This window comes from Tinamus guttatus, unplaced genomic scaffold (genome assembly GCF_059628265.1).
Source record: "Tinamus guttatus ecotype Peru unplaced genomic scaffold, ASM5962826v1 Tinamus_guttatus_pri_ptg000466l, whole genome shotgun sequence".
NCBI lineage: Eukaryota > Metazoa > Chordata > Aves > Tinamiformes > Tinamidae > Tinamus > Tinamus guttatus.
The window spans coordinates 86,322-104,252 of NW_028289000.1; the positions used below are offsets into that span (position 1 = coordinate 86,322).

The 17,931-nt window shown below is 53.6% G+C and overlaps 1 protein-coding gene across 3 annotated transcripts in view; it reads right to left on the bottom strand.

The window, feature by feature from the left end:
- The window catches only part of CNTFR (ciliary neurotrophic factor receptor), a 179,997-nt gene that overhangs the window by 10,214 nt on the left and 151,852 nt on the right, over nt 1-17,931 (bottom strand). For all 3 annotated transcript variants that reach the window (XM_088532691.1, XM_088532690.1, XM_088532692.1), the window contains exons 5-7: nt 8,375-8,492; nt 7,034-7,200; nt 317-480 (exon numbers count right to left, since the gene is read on the bottom strand). In XM_088532691.1, the coding sequence (XP_088388817.1) occupies nt 317-480; nt 7,034-7,200; nt 8,375-8,492 (449 nt within the window). The remainder of the gene's footprint in view (nt 1-316; nt 481-7,033; nt 7,201-8,374; nt 8,493-17,931) is intronic.

Here is a 17,931-nt window from a genome sequence, read left to right on the forward strand (position 1 = left end):
GCAGAGGCGCATTTAAATGCAGTGACATTTATACTTTAAATGCCTTTTACATCTCGTTGGCAGGTTTTATATAGAACATATGTATGGAAAATAGTTACAGGCCGTGTATTAAAATGCAGAGAGGGGAGAGCGCACAAAGCCATTTGGAGGCAGAAGGAGACTTCTTAAAAGAAGGGAAAGGCAGGAGAGAGAGAAGTGGGGAGAGGAGGAGGAAGAGACAGGTCACCTCTCTGCCCTTGCTGGCACCCTCTCCGGCAGGTTTCTGAGCACTGCCCGGCACTAAATCCCTTTTTCCCACGCCACGTGTGTGACTTACGTGCTGCCACTGGTCCAGGATGAGGGGTCGATAGCGCAGGAAGAACTTCAGCGGGAAGGACTCGGGGTCAGGCCAGGAGGAAGGGTTTTGCCAGGACACCTCCAGCCGCCGGGGGTTGTTGGGCACGGGCTTGGCCACCACGTTCTCCGGTGGGTCCGGCTTCACTGCAGGAAGAAAAGAGGGAAGCAGTTAGGGAAACCTCGCTGACGTAGTGATGAATGATATTCCTGCTCCAGAGCAAGCCTTGCTCTTTGTCAAAGGTTTGCAATAGCAAATCTATCAAAAAAAAAAAAAAAAAAAGGCGAAGATTTGGGTGCATCCTTCCTCCTGTCCAGGAGGGAGTTGCAGTGTTAATCATTCCGCATGGGAGAAACGCAGAAGCGGTGGGGCACCTGGAGCCAGCCGTGCGCTCACTTAGTCCCCTCCACCTCTCCAGCCCTCCTGCCCGAGGATGTCCATTCCACATCTGTTGTCTGAGAGGCGGCCGGCAGCGGAGGCCAGTGCTGGCCAGTGCTGAGCTGCCTGCGGTGGCCTTGCCGCCGCGCGGTGAGCAGCAGGGAGGGAGGTGTAGCGGGTCTGCGCAGTGCTGAGCTGCTCCAGATGGCCGTGTAATTCCTCCGCTCGCTTGGAGCTCCACGCTTGGGCTGGACACCAGCTCCCATTGACAGGACCTTGGAGTCCAAACACATACGGAAAAGGATAAATCCAGTGCTGGCTCTGCGGACTCAGCGTGAAAAACAAAAATTTGCTCGGCAGAACGAATGCAGATGCCTCCAAACTGCAGCTGCACTCGGGGGCTGTGAGGGTGGTGGCTTTGGTGAGGGCACAGGGATGTTTGAGGGCAGCTGTGGTGAGCTGAGCACATGGGCTTTGGGCAGCCTGAGGGATGCTGCTGCGGTGGGCTGGTTTAGAACATAACGCATATACTATGTATGCATGCAAAAATATATAATGCATGTAATATATAATGCATATAATATATGTATGCATATAATATGCACAAATGAGTGTGAAGGAAGGCGACCTGCCACTGTGGCCAAGGTCACCTGCCCCTTTTCCTCCCTCACATGACCCTTTTTGAGCCATAGGACTTGTGCCTGGGCTTGAAAGGAGCTATGACCCTGCAGGTTGAGCTCCCGGTGCTGAAATGTGCTTCCTGCTTGACCTTGGATGAGTCATTTCTCCTAGCTGGCCTCGCAGGTCTGCTCCTCTCATGGGCATAAACACTCCTTCTCCCCACGCCATGCCTGTCTGGTCCATTTAGGCAGTAAATTGCGAGGCAGAGGCTGTCTGGCCGTGCCTGAGCTGGGATAAGAGAGGCCTGTCTTTAGGAAGTAATGTAATATAAACAATAAGAGTAATAATAATAATGGACGATGGGCATTAGGCTGCATAGTGGTTAAGCGGCTGCAAAACCAGATGTAATATCATTCCGCAGAGCTCAGGGAGCATCTCCAAGCATTCCTGAGAAGGAGAACTGGGACTTGGCCGGGGACACGGTTCACAGCTCTTCCCGATTCAGTCTCAGCTGCAGCGTCCAAGCGAGGGCTTAGCTTGCGAGAAGAGCCGCGGAAAGCAGCAGACTTGTGCAAACTGTCTCCGATGGTGGCAGTGCCAAGAAGGATCACTCAGTTATCTCCAAATCTCAGCGTTTTTCTCTATCAGGTCTGCTGCAGGGGGTGAGTGCCAGCATTTTGCTAAACGCTCCGCACGCTTGTATTTAACCAGCTTTTTATCTATTGCCCCAGGCTGGTGTTTTTTTTGCATAAAAATTGCATAAGACTGCCTCTGGTTCAGGCAGGCAGCAGAGACTCAGAGCATGGAGGGAGCGTGATGGAGGACTTGCTATGAGTCCACCCTTCACTACCTTGTCCTGAGCACCCATCTTTCAAATGAGCAGAAAATGGGTTCCTTGTGACTGTTAAATATCCCCTGGCATTTTCCAGGAGAAGAGGGATATTAAACTCCATGTCTTAGCCAAATGTCAGTCTAGGTAATTTAATTCTGCCTCCCTAAGTAGTATGAATTGAACTGACCTTCTGCCTAGGTAACTGTATACTAACGTGCAGAGAGTCTGAATATCTCATAGACATGGGCACATGCATTCTTCCAAAGACCCACCAAGATACACTGTGTCTTTAACCACCCCAAAGAGGGGAAAATCGAGTGATCTTCCTAAGGTCACACAAACCATTGTGGCAGATTCAGCACCCATCACCCAGGCCCCATCTCAGACTGCGTTCATCTTTCCTGGAGGACTATCCTCCTCTTCTAAACATTCTCCCATCGTGTCCTGTCTCCAGATGGGAGAAGAAACCCTATTAATAACCCACCAGCTTGTCTGCAAAGTTTTTTGGCTTCCTTGGGAGGAAGCCCTGTTCGGTCCCCGGCTCCGGTCCCCGCTGCGTGCCCAGCACGTCTGCAGCCCTGCCTGCAGCGCACACACCAGACGTGCAGAATAATTAGTGCTCCTAGGCTGTTGCATTTTTAATGCTGTGTATCTTCTGCTGCTAATTTGCCCCAGGCTGATGTTGGAAGAAGCACAAGCATCGCCGAGGTGGGATGCTGCGATTGGCTTTGCTGTGTGGAGGCTCTGTTTTTCCTGCTTTGCTGAGGGATGCACTTGCCATCTGTCCAGTGTTCAGGCTGAAAAGCAAGTGAGGAATGAGATGCCAGCTCTTCCTCACATGCTGTGCTGCTGCAGGGCTGGGTGGGCTCCGGTGCCAAGGTCCTGGTGCTCCTGGTGATGGGCCACTGGCCATGGAGACAGCGGCCTCCATCACCTTGAGGAGGGATGTATCCATAGGAAGGGAAACTTCTGGCTGCTCACACCTGCACATGAAGGGCTGGGGGTCACAGATGTCCCCACCTTCCCCTGCCTCCAAATCCTCTCCTCTCCAACCTTCTCCAGCCTTCTCTTGTCCCAGGGCTGGAGCTCATGACATCTGCAAGGCGCTGAATGCCAACACAGCTTCCAGCTCCCTAGGCTCACCTCTATGAATATTGATACCTTTCCGCAATTAAGGAAACAACTTCCAGGGGATCGACAGGAAGGAAGTCAGCCCAGATCTCTCTGTGATGAAAGATGGGGGCCAGAGGGGTGCGAAGCCTCTTCCAGCCATCATTGAAAATGGAAATGCAGAGCAACACCTCACAGCTGGCTGCTAATAACCGGCACCGCGCGACTGCCAGCAAGGCATCAGCTCGGGATATCAAAAGCAACTACCAGTCATTTTCCACTCAATTAGAGTTCATCTCCTGAGCAGCTGGAGAAGGGATTTTCTGCTGGGGACTCCAGGGCCGAGGGGAAGGAGGAAGGAAGCAAAACTGAAGGAGGTCACGTCTTCCCGGGGGTCTCTTTGTGTCAGCCGGGGCCTTGCTGGTGGGTGGTCTAAGGGGGAAGCGAGCAGCGGGTCTTGTCTCGGCTCCGGGTCAGCCGTGCCGGGGAAGCCAGGGCAGTTATTCCACCACCTGGATATTCAGTGGGGAGAGCTGCCAACACCGCGTTGCTCTCGCAGTTGCTGCCAGCTCCTCCAGTTCAACAGGGCTCTGCCCTCGAGTGCTGTTTTCCTATGACAAGCTGATGCGATAGCTTTGTCTAAAGAGTCATAAACTTTACCCACTTCTAACTAGACAAACAAAATTCAGCACACCTCCAAAGATGAAACCTTTTTCCCACTGCAGCCCAGGTAGAGATCCCCAGAACACCTGCTGGATGTTGGATCCTTCTAGAGCCCACAGTGATGGGAGGGCATCCCTTGGGCTCACACACACCTTTGGACTAGTTGCCCATACTACTTTCTGCCCTTAACAGACAAGGCAAAACTGCATGACCAAATATACTAATACAGTGCATTTGTTTTAACTGAAACCAAGGAAGACACAAGAAGAGGCGCAGATTAAGGTACATTGCCTCCAGGTACATTGCTGGTGATTCGAGGCAGCTGAGTTCATCTCATAATGACTCTGCCAAGGCTGTTGACTGCCTACTTAAACACTTAATGACCACTGCATTTGTGCTGCTTGCGCGGAGAGCTGTAAAAATGACAAGGAAGAGAGAATTTCATAGCTGTGTAGATTTTGGAGATGTTAAGGCTGTAAGATATTGAAGTGTTTGCTGAAGCTGACTGGCTCTGGGATGTAGGAAACAGCCTTTCTTCTAGCACCTTGGCTCATCACCATGGTCTCCAGACACATTTGAGTGACACAGCTAGCATCTGCCAACCATTGCCTGTTCTCTTCCCTATCAGGCAGAAACTTTTATCTTTGAACGCACTGTTCTCTATTTATCTCAATGAAATAGATCACCAGTAGACCAGAGAGCAGCAGTGGTGGGTGATGGCCCTCCAGGGCTTGGCAGACTTTAAGGGACTCCCACCTGCATCACAAAGGCAGGAGAAAGGAGCAGCACTTAGCTGGGAGCATCCAACAGGGATCCAACGGGGCTGAGGAGCAGCCATGCCCTGGGCTGACCTTCTCCCTTGTTCCTCACTGACCACGGCCATGCTTGCCCAACTCTGGACTTGCTGGCCCTGGTGTGCTCCTGCATGCTGCTAAGGGGATGAGGGTCATCATCCCCGTGAGGACACACCCTGCACCCTTCCTGGCTCTCGGAAGAGGCAGAACTATTGCACCCATGCCGCCCAGGACAACGCTGTTCTCTGTTAAGTGGTGCCTCTGACCTGGGCTGAATTGAGCCTCTGGGGCAGGACCTGCCTTGTGCCGGTGCCAGGATTCACCGTGCCGATGGTGGGCTGCTGGGCGGTGCTTCCCGGGTGGGCTCCCCTCGTGGGATGGATGGAGGACGGGCAGATTCCTTCTGCTGAGGAGGTGCCGGCTGCTTTGCTCAGGAGTGGCACCAGATGTGTCAGGCAGGGCATGGGTGGGATGCAGATGTTGTGGGACAGTGTCCTGAACTCCTGGAGGAGGGAATGTGAGGAACTTGGAAAATGCAGGGCTTAACTGCTGCGCTGGGCCCTGCAGGCTGGAGGTTACCTTCGTTTAAGGAGTGTATCTTCCACAAAGACTGCAATTTCCATGAGACTCCCTTACTTTCCTAGTACTCTGCTTCCCTTGCTATCAACATCCACAACTCACTGAAGAATACAAGCTTCAAATACAGACCACACTGTGGGAACACAGAAGGACAGTCCCTTCTCCAAAATAACTCCCATGCATTGTTATATTTTCCAGAATTTGGGGTAAAAAGAGAAAATCTGCTTTTGGTGCCAGACAAAACAGCAGGGGAGCTCCTCTCCCTGCATACTCAGGCTTACATCTGCTGAGGAATGGCCCATGCACCTCAACTAAGGCATTGGCTGAACTCTGCCTGAATTTCTAGGCATTTTTTGTTCGTTTGTTTGCTTTTGTGGTCTGGTAATTGCCACATGTAACCAACAAACTGTTTTTCCACCTGTTCCTGAACTCTGCCTCCTCTTATTCTCTAGTGGAGAACGCACAGTCCAGTGGAGAACGCTCTGGTGAAGCAGCCCACTGCAGCAGCCTCCCCTGACCACCTTTAACCTGCTTTTGGCCAGGGATAAAACCCTGCACCCAGCAACCTGCTTTGCTATGCTTTTTATTTGAATTGCTTTGTCCAGGACTGTCTGACACAGTCAGAAAGACATCAGCAGCAGCCTCAAAAGCAGCCAGAGAGCCTTGCCTAGGGCTGCTGCAGCATTGTCTGGGAGGCTTCCGAAGGGCTTGGAGATAAGACAGGATAGCAAGGTGGGGGCTGCATCCTTAGAGTCATCTGTTACTGCACCAGGTTTGTTACCACTGCCCTACAAGGCTCTGCCGAGTGCTTGTGCCTGGGGCTACTATGTTGAGATGCAACGTCAGGCAGGTCCATGCCAGCCACAGCAGCAGGGGGAAGAGAGTCCATAACCACGTGGCAAGATCCTGCCCAGACGAGGGAGCAGGATCTTCTCAAATCCCGTGGGATGAGGTTTGAGGTGCCAGCTTGCCAGGGGGCTCCTTGTGGCATGTGAGCAGCTGCACGTGCCAGGACAACTGCTCCCCCACTTGAGGAGCATGGTAGTGTGGAAAGACGAAGAGGGTTTTTTTAGGAGCAAGTTAGATGAGTGCTCATGGAGTAGGATTTTGGGAGGGTTCATGTCGCCTAGGAAAAGGAGGAATAGGATGATGTATATATATATATGTATATAATTCCCATGATTTTGTGTCCATCACAGCCACCAAACCTCTTTTATGAAGACTAAGAAGAGCACAAACAGAAATGCTATTTAGAGAACTACATTTTCACAGCCGTCTGCTTAGAAACCTTGCAGATGCTTCCCCAACCCCACCCAAGAAGGAGATCAGCAGTCACACAAGACTTGGACCATACACGACCAGCATGGGGGCTGCACGTCCTTCCATGCTCCCGTGGGACACTCAGGTGCCATCATCTGTTTTGGTCATTATGCACGCGTAAGAGCACCAGTGCCTTTTGCAGGAGCACCCCTCTCACAGCAAGCCCAAATGCCACCATCCCCTCTATGCTTGGGAAGTTACAGAAGGACCAGGAGAATCAAATGGGAATTCGCAGGGGGAGCCAGAATGGCTTGTACCCCAGCTCCACCTCATGCATGGAGAGGTAGAGGATCCATCTGGAGAGCCTGCCCATGGCCCATTTCTCTGGCGGGTGATGCTGTGTGCAGAGCAAGCCAACCCCAACACTGGCTCAGAGAGGCCAGTTCCTGCTGCGGAAGTTACCTATGGTGAACTCGTCAAAGGTGAGAGTGGTGGAGTTTTTGCCCAGAGCATTCGTGACTGTCAAAGTCACCTTGTACTTCACTGTTGAGAAGAGCTGGAGGTATCTGATGTGACACCTGTTTTTGGGAAGGACGTCCTTCTCGCAGACCATCTCTCTCGTGCCATGTCTGGAAAGCAGGGAGAAAAGAGCAGTTACCTACTGACTACTGCTCAGGGATGGGGATGCAGTTCCCAATGCAGATGGGTAGAGAAGGCACAAGGAGTGACTCTAGGAGCAACTCAGGACATTGTCCTTGCTGGGCAAAGTTTTGCTTGGAGGGCTCGGACATGCTCCTTCAGCTGTGCAGAAGAGCAGCTTCAGTCCCAAGCCCCACCTGGGTCTCTCTTGAGTTTATCAGGACTCTGTTCTCCACCTGCTGTCTCCACGAGCACCGTCTTGTCCCCCTCTGCTCCAGGTCACCATGTGCCACACCAGCTCCATGGCCAAAGGACTTCCCTTCTGAAGCAGAATTTCCCATGCTCACAGGTGCCACTCACAAGGGGATATTATTCCTATCTGGAAACCTACACAGAGATGGGGGTGAACCCCTCCCTGCTGGTCCTGAACAATGTCTCCTCTTGTTTTTCCCCCACCCCATCATGAGGATATTACCCTGCCAGAGCAGGAGTTGGCTCTTCCTTTGATGTGTTAGGAACAGCGACTTGCTTTCTGTCGAAAAAAACAGTCCCAGAAGCCAACACAGGGCACCATCCTACACAGAGGCTGTGCCAGGACCAGGGCATTTAGCACTGAGGACTCTGCACTCCCTTTCCCCCTCCTTTTTCCCCATGAGCAGTGCTGTGATGATGAGGCCATTTCTCTGAGAGGGACAGACCTGACTTTTTCCATACGTGCTACAGTAGAGAGGCAACACCACAACATGGCCAATAATGGGGAAGGGACATCGCAGTTGACTGGCATACACCAGAAGGGAGCAGAGTTCTGCCAAACCCACCAAAGAGCAGTGAGAAGCGGGCACAATTGCCTGATCACAGTCAGGCAATGCAAGGCTGGTGGACCTCATAGGCACGGACAGTGGATCTGGGAGTCTAGGGCTTCGGCAGTTCTCTCTGGGAACTTAAACTTGGGAGAAAGCCCCAGTACCTGTTTGGATGTCCCTAAGACCAGAGACATCCAAATCCTTCCCCAGAGTCATTTTCGGAACAACGGCGCCACACACTGAGTCTGGATCAGACCCAATGTCCCAAAACTTCACAGTAGTGCTTGGGACCTGCTCCATCTTATAGAGGGCAAACACTCTCCCTGCTTGTAGCCTGGCCCTTCCCTACCAAGGCACTTACATGACGGAGATGTTGAAGGAGTTGGGGATGTAGGTGGGACTGGGCAAGTGCCAGCTGCAGTAGAAACCCTTTGGATAGTTGTTGGACCGGCACATCAGCACTGGCTCCTTCGGGGGGACTGCCAGGAAACAAAGAAAGAAGAATTACTGACCTCACTGAGTTTGGGTTGGTCACCAGCTCCTAAGCAGCAGGATGTCCCTCCATCCCTGGCTGCTGGAAGCTGGGCTGATGCGGCTTGCAAGAGGAGCTCAGGCTGTGTTTGATCGACTCATGGAAGCATCCAGCTGCAGACATGGGCAACGGGGTGAGAGCGGTCCTTGGGGCTGGCCACTCTTGCGCCTTCACTGCTGGCCTCCTGGCATGGAAATGCAAGCAGAGAGATGCCACAGTGCAGGTACCATGCCCCATTTGTACCAGCAGGACCCCAAAGGAGGCACATTCCCAGTGAAGCAGGCATTGCCACACACCATTTAACCCAGCTCAGACTGCAAGCACAACCTATTCCCTTAACCCTGTTAAGCTAGAGCGTTAACAGCTTTCTCAGTCATGTTTCTGGAGAGGGAAAAACTTATTGTGGTGCCATCCTCAAAAAGAATAAAGGTCCTTAAGAGCATGGGGAGCATCACTTAGAGCAAGACCGGAAAGAACAGCCTCAAACCAGCAGAGGAAATTCATCTCCACAGGAGGACTTGCTGGTGATAATGCTTTCAGCAAAAAGGCAGAGCATCACATCCCCATCCTGGGGACAGGGACAGGGCCCTGCCACCCAGGAGACACAGAGGCAACCCGGGATGAGACAGGAGCACACAGCAAGGGGCAGCCTGCCCTGGCCTTGTCAACAAATCTGAGACATCAGAGGGAGATAAAGCTTTTAAACCCAACCAATTGCCCACGTTGCACTCAGCACTTCCAGGCACAAACACATCCTGTGATCCTTGCAGGACTGCAGGCAGAGCTGTGGGATGTCTGAGAGGTGCTGAGGGCTGGTGGATGAGGCTTGATAGCTTTTAGCTGATAAGGTTTTACCTCTGTAGGTTCGTAGAACAGCACCTGGACCGAGACCAAAGTCAGCTCTCCTTACTACCTGGACACTGACCTTGCTAGGGAAAAGATCTGGGGGTACCATGGGATCCAGCTACTGTACCCTGCTGCAATCCACGTGGGGAAACTAAGGCACATGTGAGGTCTTGCTGGCATGGCACAGGGAGGGAGCCAGGCTGAACACCATGAGAGCAGAGCCCAAAACGGTGCCGAGCGGGGAGAGCAAAGCGGGGCCAGGGAGGGAGACGAGCCTGTGCTGATGGGAGATGCGTGTTCCTCCTGATGGCTATTTCAGCCTTCAGATGGCAGACGAAGGCCAGAGCCTGTGTAATGAGCCTTCCAGTTAAATTATTCAAGCAGACTCTCCTATGCAGCTAATCGCAGGGCCAGAGATGGAGGCTTCCTCCTTACTACAGCCCCATCCCCTCATCCTCCTCCTCATTGCCAGACCCCTAAGGCAAGGGGCTCGGGGGGCTGTTCAGGAGGGGTGCAGAGGGGTCAGGCCAGCCCCACACGAGGCAGTGGCCGCGTGGTGGCAGTGTGTCCCGGCAGCATCGCGCGCCCGCCTGGCACCGAGGACGCGGGACGGGGTCTGCGAAGCAGCGAGGGGCGATGCCGCTAGGGATGCTGTGAGGGGCCCCGGCGTCCTGCCCGTGGGGACAGGAGGGATGAGGAGGGGGTGCTGCTCTGCACAGCAGGCGGCACTGCTGTCCATGCTTGGTCACTCTGCAGGCGACCTGGGGACCTGGACGGGGACGGGCAAAGCTTCAGAGACCCTGGAGTAGCCCCTGAGCCTTGCATGGCGCAACCAAGGCAGGACACTGGCGGTACCTGTGGCACCTGCAGCTAGCCCATCAGTGCCACAACTAGTCCAGCAGCACCGCACCTAGCCCAGCAGTGCCGCAACTAGCCCATTCACGCTGCAGCTAGACCATCGGTGCTGGAGCTATCCCATTTATGCTACAGCTAGTCCATCAGTGCTTCAGCTAGCCCATCAGTGCTTCAGCTAGCCCATAGGTGCTGCAACTAGTCCAGCAGTACCGCAGCTAGCCCATCCACACTATAGCTAGCCCATCAGTGCCTCAGCTAGCCCATCCGCACTACAGCTAGCCCGTCGGTGTCTCAGCTAGTCCACTGACACTGCAGCTAGCACATCAGTGCCTAAGCTAGTCCATTGGTGCCACAGCTAGCCCCTCAGTGCTGCAGCTAGCCCATTAGAGGTGATTTATCTTCTCATCTCGGCTAAGACACCGGCTCCTGGCAATCTGAGCTGATTCCTATGCTCAAGGAGACCAGGCGTCAGGCTTGCGCCTCCCATTTGCTTCCCGAAGGAAAGGGAGAACCTGTGTCTTGGTGCACAGGTATCTGGGGAGGCAGAGCAGGAAGAGATGCTCAAGAGATGGTGAGTCAGGGGCTGCAGCCAATTTAGTCTGTCCCCACGTGCTGAAAACAGTAGCCAAGTGCGGGGGAGCTGCCCAGGAGAAGTCCTTGCTCACATTTCCCAAGCCATGTTGGATTTGGGCTGCAGAAACAGGAGGCCACATCCTCTCCCTGTCCTGCCACCTTGGCTTGGCTAGCAGGCTCTGGATTGCAGAAAGTCCCGGAGCAAAGGTGTCCCCATCAGTTTCACACTCCTGTGTGTGCTGAGCGACCATCTCCTTTGCTAAGAAGTCGCTGGATGCTTCTTATGAGATGTTTGCCCTTTTTTGGGGCTTGGCCCTTCTTGGATGCACCGAGGCCCTGGGAGGGAGGGGGGTCTGTCTGTCCCCACAGCGGTGCCAGGAGGGACACCCCGTGCAGGTCCCGTCTCCCCTGGGTGATGCCGGCACGGCTCCCCCTGCCCATCAGAGGCTCTCAAAGAGAGAAGATAAAAAGCAGGCGCTGATCGATGCTGCGCTCTGTAATGCTGTTGTTGGAGGCGGGCCAGGCTGACGGGAGAGCGAGGCGGCAGCCGGGGCAAGCAGAGCCAGCGAGGCAGCAGTAGAGGCTTCTTCTGCCCCCAATGCCATGGGCAGTGGTCTCGGGTGCGTGGTGTCCCTTGAGAGCTGTTGGGGGGACGGGAGGACTGAGGCACATGGGCTGAGCCAGGATGTCCCCATCCCAGCTAGGAGGAGGGAGAAAGGGGCTGGAGACCCCAGGCAGCCTGTATCCTGTACTGGGAAGTGGTGGCTGCTGAATCCACTCTGTCGGCTGCTCTCCATCTCCAACTGTCTCCGTGCCACTGTAATGACAGCTGGATCCCGGCCCTGGGGACAGCTCCGCAGACTGGGGACACCCTGAGCACGACAGCCAGGGTGCCCACAGCCACCTGCTGTCCTGCAGCACCCAGCACGTGCCAGGCACTTCTGCCGGGGATGCCGACAGTGTGCGGCCTCCCTAATCCCGGCAAATATTTACTTCCCCGTCGCCTCACAGAGCTGCTGAACTCCATCAAGGCAGAGCTCGCCTCCTTCGGCTGCAAACAGCGCCTGCCCTCTCTAATCTGCCTATTAACCTCCCGCGTGGCAGGGAGCCACTTCTCCCACGTGCTCCACTGACGTCTGCTCTGCAAGCTCGGGGTGTTTCATGCCCGGGCCATGGCTGCCATGGAGCTTCCTTCCCCTCCGTGCTGCTGTGCTCCGGCCAGCCCTGCTGCAAGAGCCTTGCAAAAGTGCAAGCAGAAGGAAAAGCCCAGCCAGGATTGGAGCCGCTTGCAAACCGTGCAATGCTTGCAGAGCACAGGCAGGTGGCAAAATTGTGTTGCAGGGTCAGCATTTCCACAGGCACAGACTTCGGACAGGAATCGCGGTGGCTTTCCCCTCATCCTGCACTTTGCACCCATTTGCTCACCCTCTCCCTGGCTCCTTGGATTTGGCTCCTGCTTAGCACAACTGCTGGCCCTCGAGGAATAAAGCAGCCCTGGATGCACCGGCACAAGGACGGACTTTTTTCTCTCCTCCTCCCTAAAGTCCACTTGTCTTTGTACCCTGTGTCCTGCTGTGCAGAGAAGAAGTGTAACCAATCCATTTTAGAAACTCCTAAAAAATGATTTACAATAGCTTTTCCTAGCCCTGCTAGGTCACGAGATAATGGACATTAAAATTGTGGCATTTTTATATATAGAAAAGTTATTTTAGGTCATTTTTAGAGGTTTCTGAAATGGATCAGTAATAATTTTCCTCTCCTGCTGGGGGCTGAGCACACTAAAGACATCTCGCTCCACAGGTGGAGGGATACAAAAAAATAGTGCCAATAAAAGTTTTAAGAGGCCTCTAAAACACTTCTGTAGGAGGTATTTCTTCTGTTTTGCTCGGGGCACATTCAGTCCACGGGCTGATGAGGGATATGGATCTCACAGCGTGTTCACAGGATGGCCTGCATAACTCGTCATCCTGACCCGTGCCAAAAAAGCCCCCTGAGCCCATGTCAGCATCAGGCGCTCGCTGCAGCACTGCAGGCGCTCTATGCCCTGCACCTTTGCAAGGCTGTGAGCACGTGCCCCTGGCTGGAAACGGTCTGCGTCGCCAAAAGGTGTTGCAGGTGCTGTAGGGCATAGCGGGGACAGTCCTCGGGCTGAAGTCCGGCCCTGAGTGCTCGGATGCAGAGCACACCTGCACGGTGATGTTGCTGCTCTGTGCAGAAGCAGCACACCGAGCACATCTGCACGCACATCCTCGCAGGCCCTTCTGCTATGCGCACACGCCACTGTCCCTGTCCTCCACTTTAACATCAGCTGCAAACACAATGTATTATTTATCTAATGCAGCTTTCCTAAAATTGCCTTTGTACAACAGGCTGGTAGGAAGCAACAACAACAACAACAACAAAACCCTATGAATAAATCATATTTCCATTGCCTGGCAGATAAGAAGAGCATCTGTCCACCTAATCGTGCCTTCTGCTTGGAAACTACCACACTGGCAGCAGGAAGACTCTGGCCAAGGACAGTCCCTGGTGCAGCCCAAATGTTGGGATGCAGCTGTGCAGAGCTGGAGACATGGAAGGAAGTGAAGTACAGGAGGGAAGGTGATGCTGTTTAGCATTTCTGCAAGCACATGGGCTGCACTCTGGGAACTTCAGTGTTTGCAACTGCTACTTTTTCAAAAGGATTTTGCAACCTTTCTTTTCTTTCTTTTTCTTTTTTTTTTTTTTTAAGGGATGTAGCAAATGTCACCAGAGAAGGATGCGGCCCATCCCTGCAGTCCTTGTGCAGTAGTTTTGGTGCATGCACCGAAGCTCCCATCCACTCTTTCCTGGGAGCTGCTGGATCACGGCTGTGCCTGTGCTCCCTGTGGGGACCCTCTGTGCGGGCCTGGGAGGGACATCACCTTCCCGATGAAGCTGGAGCTGGGAACACCGCAGTGCCGCAGTGGCCCTCCTGTCCTCACTGCGATCCAGGAGCCAGTTCCCCAGCATCAACAAGCAAGAATTTATTCCCCAGAAGGAGCGGAATAAAAGGGTGGACTCAGCAAAAGATAAATTTTGTAAAGGCCCTGTTTTAAACTGGTTAGGGCTCATAAACCAAGCTACGGATTTTCTCATTCTCCTTGCAGAAAATCCAGCCCGCTCACCAAGAGGCAGCGCTGCACAACTGGGGCGGGAGATGCGCAGCATCACTCATGAACCGCACTGAGTTTAGCACCCGACTTTAAGCACAGACCTGAGCACAAGCTGCTGACCCTAAGTGCCACGTCTCAGCAGCTCTGTGTGCTAACAGGATTGGCAGTGTTTGCTTCACCTTGTGCCAGATGCATTGGTGTCTGTCACGGCGCAATGGAGGGATCTTCCAACCCGTCCCTACTGCTCCGAACCAGCCCTTCCTCCATTGGAAAGCAAAGAGCAGTTTTGCTCCGAAACTGTATTAAATATTGAACAAAGGAAAGCAAATCTGTTATCTAGGATAATTGGGAGTAAATAAAACATTTAAATAAACCAAATGCAGCTGTTCCGACTTGGAGCCGGCACAGCAGCAGGGAAGCCAGCTCAGCTACTCCATGTCCTCGCTGCGGCGGCTGATGGCAGCTCCGTGACGAGCCATGCCGTGAGGTCTTGGGCACCAACGTGGTCCCTGGCACACGGTGCAGCTCCCTGGCCAGGGACAGACCCGGGACAGATCTGGAATGGCAGGGCATGGAGTGAGGAAAGCGTGTGGGGCACAGAAAGCCCCTTGCAGTACCGGGATTTGCTCTTCAGCCCAGGGAGTTCACGTCCAGGCCAGTTTTCCTCCCCTAACACCTCTGCAATGAGATTTGCATGTAACACGAAGCATTTCAGAGGCAGGTCACTGGTTCGCACATAGCCCGGGGCAGGAATGACCAAACCTCCTCACCAGCTGCTCGGAAGCCTGTGGGAACAAGAGTGCTGGGCCCCCATCCAGCTCCTCGAGACCTGAGGAGCAGTCCCGGCATGGGGGCTGTTCAGCACCCAGAGGGAGGTGCCTGCAAACAGGGCCAAGGGCAGCTCCAGGATGGAGAGCATGGCCCTGCCCAATGCATCCAAGGGCTGCCCGGGATGGAGAGCTTGGCCCAGCAGCCCGGAGCTCCTTGCAAGAAGAGTTGTCTCTCTCAGGATCCCTTGAGGTTGGGGGCTCAGCAGCCCTAACTGCTCCAGAGTGTTTGGTTTTTGCCATGGCTGGTCTCGGAGATGTCTCAAGCGGGAGCAGCCCAGCTGCCACACACGTAGGCCATTCCCGCACCGGTCTGGCTGGACCGTGGCAAGCAACTGCTCCAGATTCGGCAGGAGGAGAGATTCATCCCATCCCTGTATCCTTTGCAGCAGCCTGTATCCCATAACACGATGCAGGCTACGGGACGTGAACACGGGTCCCTGCATTGCCCTCTAAGCCACGAGGAATGAGCGCTGCCTCTTGCTAAGCGGGGATTACATGGTCCCTCTCTCAAGTCACACAGGGCTGGCCTGAGCGCCGGGAGCTCGTGCAAGTGCACGGGCTCTCTCTGCTGTCCTGGGGGCTCTGAGAACTGAGTAGTGAACGGTGGTGTCTTTATGGAGACGTTAAAATTTGCAATGGGATTTCCAAGGACTCCTCCACTGATCTGCTCACCCATGTCTATGCTCCCCTGTATGTGAAACCTTGGGACATGTGTCAGGTATCTTGTCAGCTCCACATAGCACTGAAGCCATCAGCAGCCGCGTAGCCTCTGCAAAGCTGTCCCACCAGGACTCCTGGAAATTGTATATTTATCCAGCAGGACCCTCTGGAGGGAAGTTACAAGCACTTTGTCTTGTACCAAGCGAGAGGCTGGCCGCGCATATTACCAGCTATGTCTCCCAGCGGAGGGAGTGCGTCTGCCTGTAATAAGCAGGGGCTCTCCAAGGATGCCTCTTCATTCCCTCCGAGCTGCTACCTGGACATATCCATCTTCGGCAGGGCTCATTTCCAGGCTGCTTCGCAAGCCAGGCAGGGAAGGGGGGACCTGCATGGAGAGAGGTCTCTCACCCCACAAGGAGCAGGTCTGGGCTCTGCGGAAGAGAGGAAGGAATATCTGTGCTTCTCTCTTCCCTGGGTGGAAGCAGCTGACAAGAGTGGTTAGCAACCATACATAATCCCATCCACTTTTCCCTTATGCCAGCACTGCCCTTCATTGGGATAGCTCTTTTCCTTCCCTGTTATTTTTCTCTCCCTCCTGTATTTATGGAAAAATAAAAACTCTCCTCTTTCAGCTCTCATGTTTGTCTAGAGTAAAACACTGCTATCATGCCCACAGCATCCTGGCCAGGATGTGGGACCTGAATGTGGACATCCTCAGGTATGTAGCCATGCACAGGCTCTCCGAGTAGGCAAGAGAGGCTTTTTTTGCTCATCCTAGAATAGACCCCGCATTTGGCCATCTGGATCCTACCCAGGTTTGGCTGCTTCAGCCCAGTGTCCCCAGGCTGCCCGCTCACGTCCTCAGGACTTTGGCGCTGCCAAGCGCGGCTCTCCTGGATCACAGCGGAGAGTCCTGCTACATCTCCCTCCATGCACAGCCTGACACTATTACCCAGCCCTGGGGACCGTGCGAGCCATCGCGTGCGAGAGCCCCGGTCCCCGCAGCACTGGTGGCTTTGCCCAACTTTGTGTCATCAGCGAATTCCCACGGGGCGCGCATGTCCTTGCTGTGCCAGCTTGGAAACTAACTGCAGACACCTCGTGAAAATGGCTGGGCTGGGGCCAGGAGTCCCCTGAGAGATGCTGGAGTCAGCTCTAGAGGGCTTGCAGATGACCAGAATGAGACTCACACAGCTGCTCTCCATGCTCTTCCCATCCAAAACTCTGCATGTCCTTCCAGAGGGAGCCTGCCTTATCACAATTTATAGCAAACCTACCTGTGCTCTTCCTAGATCTCCTACATAACACTGCTCAAGGAAATCACAGTGTGGGACTCTGGTGGGCAAGGGGAAAAGAAGGACATCCTGGGTCCGGAGTGGCTCTGTCTGGCGGTGGTGTGCAGGCTGCTCAAGTGTCCACGTGATCACATGCATTGGGGAAAAGGCTTAATTCATCCCAGGAAATAGAGTTTCCACATCAGCACTTAACTGCCCACTCTGTGGCTTTTGGGCTTTGAGAAAATACCACTTGGATACGTCATTAACTGCAGCAGGGTCTCCAGACAGGCCTCAATCCTCTCCAACACTGACAACATCAAAGTGCAGAGGCACGAAGAGGAGGGAGCCCATCTTTGGGTATCAAGGCTCTGCAAGTCACTCAAAAGGCTTCTGTGGGGAGGAGGAACACCAGGACCAAGCATGGTCCTTCATTGCTTTGTTGTTGCATATCAACGTCCATTTGAGGAGCTTCTGGGACACCCGGCCTGGCACCCCCTGCATTGCTGCTTGCAATGGCAAGGCACCGTTGCGAGTGAAGCCCCATGGAGCATGATGTGGCTCAGGCGCTTTGTAAGTCCATGGGATCTGGATACTAATTCACTCGCTGGTTAAGAAAACCATGGGGCCACCTGCAAATCCACCTTGGCTGAGAAATTCCTGCCCTGCTCAGAAGCAATGTGTGAAAACATCATTGGCTCTGCCAGCTTTGACAGACGGGAACAAAATAAAAATTCCCATGTCTTTCCAAGGGCAACACTGCAGAGGGACTGCAGAGGCCACCTGGCCCAGGAGGAGCATCTCCCCTTGTTCCCACTCAAAACTTCAAGGCTAGGTCTTACCCTGAAAGTCTTGCTCATCCAAATTCTGTCAAAATTTGCCCTGTTATGAATATGGATGTGCTTGTTCTTCTTATGAATATTCTTTATTTTATTCTACAGCCTGAATTAGAGGCCAATCTCCTCCTTAGCTTATGGTAATGAGATCTTTGGGACGATGCAAGTCGCATCACCCCAGCCTGCCCTGCATTTGGAAATAATAACTGCATCCCTAGCGCAGCTGTCTTTAAGGGGAGGCCCCATTATTCTGTCCCTCCATAAAGAAAAGGAGCTAAAAAAAAGTATCATTGCTCTAGGAACATGATACTCATCAAACACCAGGGGCTTGGGGAGCTCCTTCCCACTTTACGGAAGACCTTCGGATAGCAAGAAGGG